Raw genomic sequence first — 11,665 nt, forward strand, 5'->3', positions numbered from 1 at the left:
GGTTGGTGGAGGAGTTAGGGGGCTATTTGAATATCACTCGCCACTCACGTTAGCCACGGCTGGGAATTCAACTGCTGGGTTCATAGTTCAGCAAACCAACGCACGAACACCCCCCCCCCCCCCGCACTGAAGAGACAACCAGATTAATTATCCGTATCTGTCCATTTACTTGTATTCATCTTGAACTCGCCGTTGATTCATAATTGCAAATGGTTAGCACGAAAATATATCCATTGCTGTCAACCCATACGGTTTACCCCGTATTCTTGTACAGTGGAAATTGGGTTTTCAGGTCCGTACGGCGTACGGCCGTTTAAATATGGGCAATTTAATTGTTTCTGTTTGTGTTTGTCCCTTGTAGGATGAACGTTGAGATTTATAAGGGCACGGGGTGATCAATACGGTTTGAATTGGTCTGTACTAAGGTAGGCACTTGTTAAGGGGTTGACAGGTATGTATATCGTACCTGTACAGGTGAGACCGTCTTTGTTCAAAACAAATCCTTCGGGACACTGGCACGACCATCCGCCCTCCGTGTTGACGCACATGTGCGAGCAATTGCCGTTACTGGTGAGGCACTCGTTCACATCTGGCAGACCACAAGACACAAACACACACATTACACATTCCACTCACCTGGATTTATATACGAGGCGTCATCGGTGACATTCTCTCCACGTGAAGAGCACTGTCGCTTTCACCAGATCCTTCCCAATCTCATCCTTGGGCTCCCTCAGTTCCCTCTGGCCTACACTGGTGACATCTCCGTAGCCCGTCTAAGAGCATCTTCTCTGTCTCCTCTCGACATTTTATTTGTCTCTTCACTGCGTCGTGTGGTTTCAGGTGCCCTTCTGCGGCCGTCTGGAACGCTCTTCCCTCCGATAGCAGGAAGTCACTGCAGCTATGCATTTTTAAATCACCTACATTTAAAACTAATTTCTTTCGAACTGCATTCTGGATTTAGTTTGTAGTCATCCTCATGCACCTACTGATTAGCACCGTTGGCTGCGTACGGTGCGAATGAAGTTTCACATGCACACAACATGTGCTCGAGTCATCTATGTCTCACCCCTCTGACCTTGGCAATAATTTCCGTTAGCCCAGGCTTAGGCTGTAATTTCTTCATTCTGCCTCCTTTTGTCTTACGAGATAGCCCCAACATCCATTACACTGGTCAAAAAAAAAAATTCTGGCCTGGACTTTTGCAGCTGTTTTAGACTAATTCAGGGTGCTGAGTCCAAATCTGATCTCAGATTTGCTCTATCACATCTCATTTTTATGCTATCGGCATACCCCATTTTCATTGATTTTACCCGAAATTAACTCTGTCACTTATGATTGCAAGTTGTTGCGAGTCAGTGACTGCTTTAGTATTAAAATATGGTGCTGTATTTTTAGGATAGTGTGTTTATAATATCATTTAATGTAGATATCCACATTTATTTAATATTTTTCTTCTGCAGTTTTGTTTGAAAATGCAATATTTAATATCTTAAAAACCTGATGTGATAGACAAAATTTGATGCCAAATTTGGAATCAGCACCCCAAAATTACCTTACAACCGTCGGAATACCTTATGCCAGACAAAGTGTGTTGACCAGTATTATCAGAATATCTCATCTTTGCCCTTTCAAACACTCTTTTGGGTGCGCACATTCTGCGGATGCGTACCCACGCAGGTGAAGCCGTCCGCCGCCAGCACGAAGCCCTGCTGACAACCGCAAGTGTAATAGCCTTCCGTGTTGTTGCAGATCTGGCTGCACTTGCTCTGCTTGAGCGCGCATTCATCGACATCTGCTCAGAAGGGAATATCACAAAGCGTGTTGGGGTTAAGTAGGTTAGGTCATCCATTAGCCACAGCATTATCGTAGGTGAATATGTTCCACAACACATATAGTGACATACATGTTTGAGATATAGACACGTGTTTATGTATAAAACTCATAGCCCATAAATTGTGCCACGGTGGCGAGATGTTAACTACTTCGCCAGGTATACGGGAGGTCGTAGGTCCAATCCCGACTTTGACGCCTGTATACTTGGGAGTTTGCATGTTCTCTCCGTTGTCGCGTGGATTTTTTCCTGGGTCCTCGGGTTTTCCCTTCCACATTTAGAATCAACATGACGCGTTTGGAGTATTTGGCTGCTATAAATTTCCACGTGATAAGCCACTTTCGTTGAGCTATCATTTGTGGCCAGGTCGCTTCTGAAAAAGAGCTATGTAGCTTAGCGGACCCTGTCTTGGTAAAATAAAACATAGTTGATAGAATGTGTTTAACTAGTTTTTTTGCGTACACTATATCCAGTTCTTTGCGGTAGACGGAGTTTTCAATGGGTATCACGATCAAGCGGTAAAACAAAGCAGCCTCGCGGGACGGTTTGAGATGATTCTCCCACTACTCTTAATATCTTCGAAAAGTTGCAGTAGCTTGGCTCTCCATAGCCTTTGGTGCTTGCACAGAATTGTAGGAATCGTAAATATGTCCTGAAAGTGTGGGGGGTGAGGGGTGGAGCAAGGGTTACAGTGTGGTTCTTTTTATGTAATTAGTTGTGATTCCAAAGAATGGACTGTTGTTATCACGTTTATTGAACTACATGTCCGTTACATTTGAATATCTGAATGTCACAACTAGCGATCAGCAGCTTCCTTTTAATAAAATCGCATCCGCGTTAATAATGTGTGAACGAAGAAGGCAGAATAAACATCCCGACTTAATATACAATAACTATCTTCTTGGTTCTTTCGGTAAAGTCACGTAGAATGTAAATAATAAAATAATAAAAATTAAACATAATAAAAATTATAAAAAGTAAACATAATAAAAATTATTTTATTATGTTTTTTATTTTTATTATTTTATTATTTCCATTCTACGTGACTTTACCGAAAGAACCAAGAAGATGAATCCCTGCAGTCACGAAAGCTTTAAATCGAAATACAATAACTATTTGTAGGAATGGACCGTGCTGATTACATTGTATCCGTTTGCGCTAAAGACAATGGGCGTGTAACCCATTGTCATGGTGATGATGTTAAGACAATGACAAGGGCACATTAAAATGTTACGATGCAATCTCAATCTGATACATTCAGGTTGCAAGCAGGGCTTCACTTCTCGCTCTCATTGTTTCTAGAATGCTTGCTGGGCGGCTTGGAGAAGGGATTATCAGTGTAAGGCACTACCACTAGACTATAAGGTACACTTATAAGTAATTGATTACACATTTTTTTTCTTACCAGGAAAGGTCTCTAAGCTATATAGCTCTTTTCAAGAAGCGACCTGGCCACATTTGATAGCCCAACGAAGTGGCTTATCATTTGGAAACGTACAGGAGCCGAATACTCTAAACGCACGTTGATTCTAAATGTGGAGGGAAAACCCCGAGGACACGAAGAAAAATCGACGCGACCACGGAAAGAACATGCAAACTCCAAAAATACCCCTAAGAAAAGGGTTTATATGAATATCGGGTACAATGAGGACACAATAAGGCAAAATGCACGCGGACGTGTCCAAATAATGCACCTAAAAGTAAATTATTCCGTCTGGAAGTACACAATGTGCCTATGTATGTCTCTCTCTCTCTGTATCTCTGTGATATCTGTCTCTACTTATATGTCTGTCTATATGTCTCTGGTTCTGTGTTTGATCTCTCTCTCAAATTTAACATTCTCAGGAAGAACGTAATCAACCAGGTAGGGTGTTGACTGTTATGTTATCCGACTCTCTGTTGTATTACATTACATTTCTAAGTATACTAGATTTGTGTTTCTATTTCATTTATACCTGATGATGACGATTGCTTGTGTTGCAATCGAATCGTCGTATGCTAATATTTAATTTATTATTTTCTCTTTATACGTGACTTTACCGAAAGAACCAAAGAGTAATTCCTGCAGTCACGAAAGCTCCAAATTAAGTATAAGTACTCAGTTCTAGATTTGAAACTTTCGTGACTGCAAACGTCGTGATTTTTATTTTATTTTACTTTTATTAATTTTAATGTTTTACCTACGTGACTTTACCGAAAAAAACCCTAAAAATAAGTACTCAGTTCTCAAGCTTTGAGCCTCTTACCGGTTTGGCAGACACTCCCCGTGAAGCCAGGCTCACAAAGGCACGTGTTGTTACTGACTGCAGGATCCCCCGTTCAGACAGTTATCCAAGCATCCAACTGTGGAGTTAACAAAGACATTCACAGATTCGTCACGTGAAGCGTGCGCATTGTTTATAAACCCCTTAACATTTAAAATGCGCTTTCATCGGAAGACTAGACGTCTAAATGGTCACAACACAAAGTTTATATTCCTTTAATTTCTTATAAAATATTGTGTAATGGTGTTCGTGTCCATTACAGGGTATTTTATTGTACATGGCCTTGTTTGATATTTATTTGAATTATCTTCTAAATATGCAATCAGCATTATTGCATGAGATGAAGTACATCTCCATCACAGCGATCACAACTAGCAGTGCACCACCCCGTGGCAGAGAAACGCTCCTTCTTTTGTCGCCACTGGGTGACTGCGGCTGAAAACTTAAACTCACTTCATTTGACAACCCAGTTTAATCACTTAAAACTAGGCGTCGAACTCAAGACCTTGGCCACCCAGCCACGCAGGTAACCAGCTACCCAGTCACGCAATCACCCAACCACCCAGCAATTCAGCCACCAAAACACCAAGCCACCCAATCACCCTGTCGCCTAACCATTCAGCCACCCAGCCAAGCTGCCATCCAGCTACCCAATCACCCTGTCACTCAGCCACCTCTCAATAATCATAATGTTCCAGGTAGGTTGTTACATGCAGAAAGTTACTTACATATCGGGCAATTATCTCCGCTCTGAAACCACCCAGGGCAGCACTGGTAGTCCGTGACCTGCACAATCCTGTACATCGTCTTGGAAACTACAACTCTGAAAGTAAATGGGGAAATCAACATCCAATGAGAAATGTTGCAATGCAAGTGAGTGCAGATCGAAATGTAACGCGATGTGAAATGTTGTCTGCAGTGATTGGCGACAGGCCCCAAGACGATTAATTCACTGAACAAGAAAAGGCATTTTAATGACAGACGGCTAACTCGCGATTCCAAACCAGGACCTCAGTGGTGCCAACTCACTGCTTTGACTACTCAGACACTCAGCCAACTCCTTCTACCGTGCCTCCTTAAAATGCATCATGGTACCCAAATCCATAGCACGAGGACAGCTGATATAACTGCACAACCACCATCTACAAAAATATGGTACATTGGATACATTAAGCGGGTCCCGAAGTTTTGTTTTTCCCTTAAGTTTTGTTTCCTTAAGTTTTCGTACCTCCGATAAACAACGTTGGGCTACGTTGGCTACGTACGGTGTGAAAGAAGTTCAGCATACATATCATAATTTGCGTGACACTCTGTTGAAGACTGCATACGATGACAGCGCAGTGTGTTCTGCGTAGCGTAACATGTGTTAGTGCAAGATGTGTTAGTGCAAGCGAACCCCAAGTAGTTCTTGTAATATCCAATGTAGGCCTGCACGGCTGTTGTGGTGCTGACACAGACACCTTTCCTGAGATATTAAACAGGAAAAAAAACACAACAACAACAACAACGACAACTAAGAAAGCACACGTCTAAGCGTAGCATTGGGGTGTCACAGTTACAATAGGTTACCGTTTGACAGTTTTAGTGCCTGAATTAAACTGCTTCTTAACAAGCCGGAAAAAAAAGCAGTGGACATGCACATTCTCGAAAACGTAATTTAAGCGCAAGGCAATCAAGTTCAAGCCGATTTAGTTTCACCAGGGGACAATTCATGAGACCACCCGCAAGAGTGACTTTGGTGACCAAAGTGGCAAAAAAAAACCCATCAGAACAAAAAAAACTATCACATTCGGAATTGAAATATTGCTCGGGCAGATTACCTCCAGATTGGACACAGTACATATTTCAAAACTAAGACACAGCAGCTTGAACTTTAAACAGATATTGGGTGACTTATAGTCAGTCAGAGGAGACAGAGGAAAGTCACGAGTCTGGACTTGATCAAGGACCAGGGACTGACTGGTGGAAGGGAGTTGAACGTTACAGGGGCAGCAGCAGAGAAGAAGAGACCTCCCAAAGAGTGAAGGTCATAGTCTTGGTTCTTTCGGTAAAGTCACGTAGAAGGGAAATAATAAAATAATATTAATCCTCATGATGATGATTGCTTGTGTTGCAATCGAAACGTCGTGAGAATTTTATTGTTTTATTTTTATTATTTTATTATTTCCCTTCTACGTGACTTTACCGAAGGAACCAATAATATGAATCCCTGCAGTCACGAAAGCTTTAAATCGAAGAGTGAAGGTTGTCTTGGCGTTTCGACAGGACACACTGTGTTTTACAATTTGAGGAGATGTACAAAGCTATGAGTCCGATTAAAGCGTAAAAGAAGAGTAATATGTCACCTACCCGCCGGCTGTCAGGTGACATTCTGCATCCCTGTGGGGAAATTAAAATAGTTCAATAAAATACATCAGTCAGTACACTAAAACATACAGTAATAGTACAACATACAATGGGAAATAACCAGAGCTTATTTTCACAAAACTGATGTGTGCAAGTAACATCAATCACAGCAGTGGCATTCTGAACAAAGAGGCCAACTTACCTGAGACTAAAATAAAGAGTGAACACGAATACGAGAAACTTCACGGGCCCCATGACTTCCCGGCTTGTTCTTCGAGGCCACGACAATGACGATTCCGCGTTAGACTTTGCGTCGCGACGTTTGTGACCGTATTCACACCGGCAGCCTGAGTATTGACGTGCAAAGTATTAGTGGGACAGTTTGCAATATCTGCGTTACCGCCTCCTTCTTGCTGCAAGGATAGCCGTGTCTTTCGCGAGCCTGTGGGTGGTGGGGAGCTCAGTATTTATGGTCGAGAAAAAAACGGGAGGGGACATCCCCACGCGACCTCGTTTGTCTTCTGAGATCTCAGTGGGATTATTATTTTTGGTGGGGGGGGTGGGTTGGTGTCGTTTCATTATTTCGTGAGTGGCTCCTCTACCCGATGACCGAATCGCACGTCAGAGGATGAGTCGTCGCCAAGGGTATCCCACGCCAAGGGTGTTGTTGCGTTCTTCGCGCGAATCTGAGCGGGGAATGTTGGTAAGCGTGGACAAATATGCGTCGCTATGCAAGAGAAGGCAAGTTCAGCAGCCTGTGTCCAAGTTGTGATTTTTTTTTGGAAGAATATGAATAAGAATAACGGTATTTTATATGTTTTAGTTGCGACTATGCAGTGATTTTGTAAAACGTATCTGATAAGGAGGTTGATCTCGGGACATTAGGACTATTGCCTACAATGTTATGCCTTTGAGCAATGTGCTTGTTTATTAATAAAATAAAATGTTTATCAAGTTCATCGTAAAATATTGATTGCTCAATTCTGTGAGTCCGTAACTCGTTTCTTTAGAACTTTAAACCCCATTTCTTTTAGAATTGTTTTTTTGTGATTAGTTTGTTGTCCCCCCCCCCCCACCCCCGATTAGCACGGTAGGTTTCATACGACGCGAAAGAAGTTCAACATTAATAGATATAAAGTGCCAAGTTTGTATCAAGTTTGTGTATGTTTTACTCAGCACATTTTTTCTCAATCCACTACTAAATAAAGATATCGCCACACCATGCCAGGAGTGGGGGTCAATTGACCATACTTTACCATGCTGCACAGTGTGGGTTAGTGAAGGTGCGGGGCGGGGTGGGGCGAGCCCAGGACCGGTTCCGATATCGCTCGCCACTGATGTTTGAATGTATGTTGAACTTCTTTCGCACCGTACGTAGCCAACCGTGCTATTCGGAAGTGCCGGGGAAGGACAACAAACTAAACACAAAAAGCAGTTCTAAAGAAATTGGTTTTCAAACTAGATTGTTTAAAAGTGTAAAGCCCCAATGGCTTCCTAATATAGGAAAGAAGAGCGTCCCAGACGGCCGCATAAGCGCATCTGAAAGCGTGCGATGCGGTGACCGTCTTTGTTCGATGGCCATGGCCAGGAATCAAACTCAGCTTACAAGGTTCATAGTGCAATGCTCTAGTCACCTGAGCCAATCTCTACCCCATTATTTAATTTTGCATAAACAATCATACAAGTCAATGTGCAGTCCACTGCATGTAACGGTGCATTGGTTTCTACATTTAAATCGATTGGTACACTCAAGATGCATGCTTTCAGAATCAAATAGTCATTATTTATACAAATTACATGTAAATAATTTGACAATCTTACATTTAGGCTAACAGAGCAGACAGAGCAGACAGAACTTCACAAATGAGATTGGGAAATAATTGTATTTAATTATTGACAAAATGGACACATTTCTTCATTTGAATCGCAGCCGAGAATCTCGATAATCTATCGACTTGTAGAGAGGAAGTGAGTCGGTTAATAGCTCTTACACACTTACTCAAAAACCACCTTGTCATTACCATTCAAGAACGTAAGCGCTATGCCCACGTAACCATAACAGGGATTAAATGCTGCGATTCAAGACGCGCCCACGAGTTGCAATTCCTACGTTCTGGATGAGAAATGTTGATGTTCGTAACCGAGGAGAGACATCGCAAGGTTTCACAGTCATAGCCTTAGAAGCTGCGGTCACATGAATGTCACGGGTATAGGGGCCGTCCATAAATGACTTCACGCACCTGGGGGGGGGGGGGGTCAGACATTTGTGACGATGTGTGACGAGGGGGGGTGTTTGAGAAATGTGACGTCACATCAAAATGCGCAACTTTGAATTAATATAGACAACACGTTCTACTTAATTAAATATACTTTTTAATAAATGTTTTCTCCTACAACATCAGAGTGCAGCGCCACATTAAATACGCACTACAATGACAATAGTTTAAAGCGATTTGGAGCTTTGTGACGTCATATTTGGGGGGGGGTCTAACTTTTTGTGACGCCGTGTGACGAGCGGGGAGGGGGGGGGGTCAAAAATCGTCAAAAATCGCGTGACGTCATTTATGGACGGCCCCATAGGACATTGGCAAAATCCATCTCTTCTCGATTTCGCGTAACACAGCAGGACGCGTTGCGGTCTGGCACAACGTCCAGTGGCAGAACTGTCGTTTCTCTCTGCCCAGAAGACGTTCTCGCTTGCGCGAATTTCACGCACCCTTTGTGCCGATCCTTCGCGGAACGCTATTTCGGTGGTGGCGCGTTCAAGAGAAGGTCGACGGTTGCGCACAATAGGCCCAAGCGATTGAACGAGACAATCCACGCGAGTTACAAATGCTAGTGGGGTTCACGGTCCCCTTTAAAGCGAGACGGGGGGGGGGGCAGAGAGGAAGCGGTGTGCGTAATTGGTGCTCGCTAAAGCTCACGCCGTTGAACAATTGTTTGCATTCCGTTTTAATCGAGACAATACCCCGGGTTCATCACGACTGGGAAACGCCTGCGTTGGTCACAGGTGTTGGGGGGGGGGTGAAAATAATAAATGTACTGTATTCCTTTTAGTGGGGGCGGGGGGTGTGAGTCTTCACAATGGTGTTAGCCCCCGAATCCAACGAGCTGTAAATTCATGTTTGGTCGATATATGCGGATAGTTGCATTGACTACCCGTCAGATACTATAAAAGCATGCATCTTTCCATTTATAAAACAATCCATCCATGAATATATATGTTACTAAATATCCATCAATATATCCATATATCTATCCATCCATCAAATCCACTATCTGCCCTTCGATATATGAAACTATGTATCCATCCATGCATGCAGCAATATATCCATGCACCTTAAATTATCTCTATGTTCATCCATATTCACCCAATTTATCTAACTAAAATACATATTTGTCCATCCATCCATGAAAGTTTATCTATCCGTCTATACAACCATCGATATCAAACAACCCATCCGTCTCAAGCCATTTACGTATTCATCCATACACATATTCATGCATGCATCTATCGATTGAACTGACTATTCATTCATGCATCGATTCATATATTCATCATCCATACATCCATCAAACTGCATATATATTCATCAATCCAACTGCCTATCAGTCTATTCACCCATCTATTAAACCATCTAGCCATTCCATTTTAAATCATATGTCCAGTATACTTCATCTACGGCATTGGAATACTGTATCAAACGAATGTACACTTGTACATTTGTGTTTTACATCGCGTAGATGAATTCTACGTAGATCCTCGTTTCTATGCGTTTGCTCATCAGTTTTATATTAAGGGCACGATGTTACAGGGCAATCTAACGTCAATCCAAAGCGGTGCTATTTTGAGTTAAAAATTTTAGCTGAAGTCAAACAAGGGCCAGGTTCACGGAGATGATTTATGTGATAATTGTTTTTTTTACCCTTCTATCTGGCAACAAAACTGACACCTTTTTACAAGGAGTCATGTTTGCATAGACCGCAATACCTGCAGTCATAAATACAAACAAAAGACATAACTCTGATAATGTGCACTGTCCTTGAAGTTGATTGGTCCACACCCGAGACAGCTTTCCTTAGAGCCTAGTCTCACATGGGTTGGACCAGATGACGCCAAAAGGTGTCAGTGTTGTTGCCAGATAGAAGGGTAAAAAATCAATTATCATATTTTTACTGGCAAATGAGGTTCCCATAGTATGATTTATGCGTTTAGGGGGTGCAGTCCAGGGCCTTGGATTTTATAACCCCCACAAAATCGCATTGAAATGTTTGCAGTGATACGTCCTGTAGGTAATTTGACAATTAAAGGCACGTCATTAATTTGCATTACTTCCAGTTAGGGGTGCCAGGTCCTGGGTTGGATATATTTGGAGTTTGCATGTTCTCCCTGTGATCGTGTGGATTTTTCTCCGGGTCTTCCAGTTTTCCCCTTCATGTTTAGAAACGCGGGTTTCGAGTATTTGGCTGCTATAAATGTCCACGTGATAAGCCACTTAGTTAAGCTATTATTTGTGGCCAGGTCGCTTCTGAAAAAGAGCTATGTAGCTCAGTGGACCTAACCTGGTAGAGTAAATATAATAATAGTAGTGCATAGACTTGTTCAAGTGTGAATATAGTTTTGTTTAAGCTTCAAATTAGATTTACAATTCACATGTCACGTGAATGAAATAAGTGAAATAACTAAGGTGAATGACGATGGATTATTTGGCAGTAAAAGAATTTTGCTTTACAAACGGTCCCCAAAACTATAACAAATCTAGGCTCCCATAAAACTGAATCCGACCCTGGTTCTCACAACCCATCAGCTGTCTATATGCAACATCATCAAACCATCTAAAACAACGTCACCTTTTTGTCACATATTTCAAACTTTTTAAACTTAATGCATTATCAGTACGACGGTAAGGTTGTTGTTTTTTTTGTAGCTAAAGGTCAATACTACGCAAGCGCTCAATTTACTCGGATCGACTCTTCATTTGTTTTTTTTGGCGTCACCGCATTTTAGTGCCATGACACTGTCATCCCTTTTGTGCTGTTTTAACAACGCCACCCCCATGTGGCGTGAGTCACTTAAGAGATTGCCACGAGTGACCAACAATAGCCTCGTGGGTTTGTTTTTTGTGTTGGACGCGAACGCGCCGCGGCCGACCGCGTGCGCATCTCAAATGCCGTCATTTGCATTGTGCGTACGGAGGGGGAGGATAATTGCGATAAGTGG

General features: G+C 42.4%; 1 protein-coding gene across 1 annotated transcript in view; it reads right to left on the bottom strand.

Moving 5' to 3' along the window:
* LOC133351495 (fibrillin-1-like) overlaps positions 1-6,874 on the bottom strand; it is a 34,148-nt gene extending 27,274 nt beyond the window's left edge. The window contains exons 1-7 of the mRNA XM_061566754.1: positions 6,647-6,874; positions 6,448-6,477; positions 5,495-5,563; positions 4,827-4,921; positions 4,081-4,177; positions 1,673-1,795; positions 467-589 (exon numbers count right to left, since the gene is read on the bottom strand). Of these exons, the coding sequence (XP_061422738.1) occupies positions 467-548 (82 nt within the window). The 5' untranslated portion in view covers positions 549-589; positions 1,673-1,795; positions 4,081-4,177; ... (2 more) ...; positions 6,448-6,477; positions 6,647-6,874. The remainder of the gene's footprint in view (positions 1-466; positions 590-1,672; positions 1,796-4,080; positions 4,178-4,826; positions 4,922-5,494; positions 5,564-6,447; positions 6,478-6,646) is intronic.
* Positions 6,875-11,665: the final 4,791 nt, after the last annotated feature.

The sequence above is a fragment of the Lethenteron reissneri genome, chromosome 37, assembly GCF_015708825.2.
Source record: "Lethenteron reissneri isolate LAM-NWPU_2019-01 chromosome 37, ASM1570882v1, whole genome shotgun sequence".
Classification (NCBI taxonomy): domain Eukaryota; kingdom Metazoa; phylum Chordata; class Hyperoartia; order Petromyzontiformes; family Petromyzontidae; genus Lethenteron; species Lethenteron reissneri.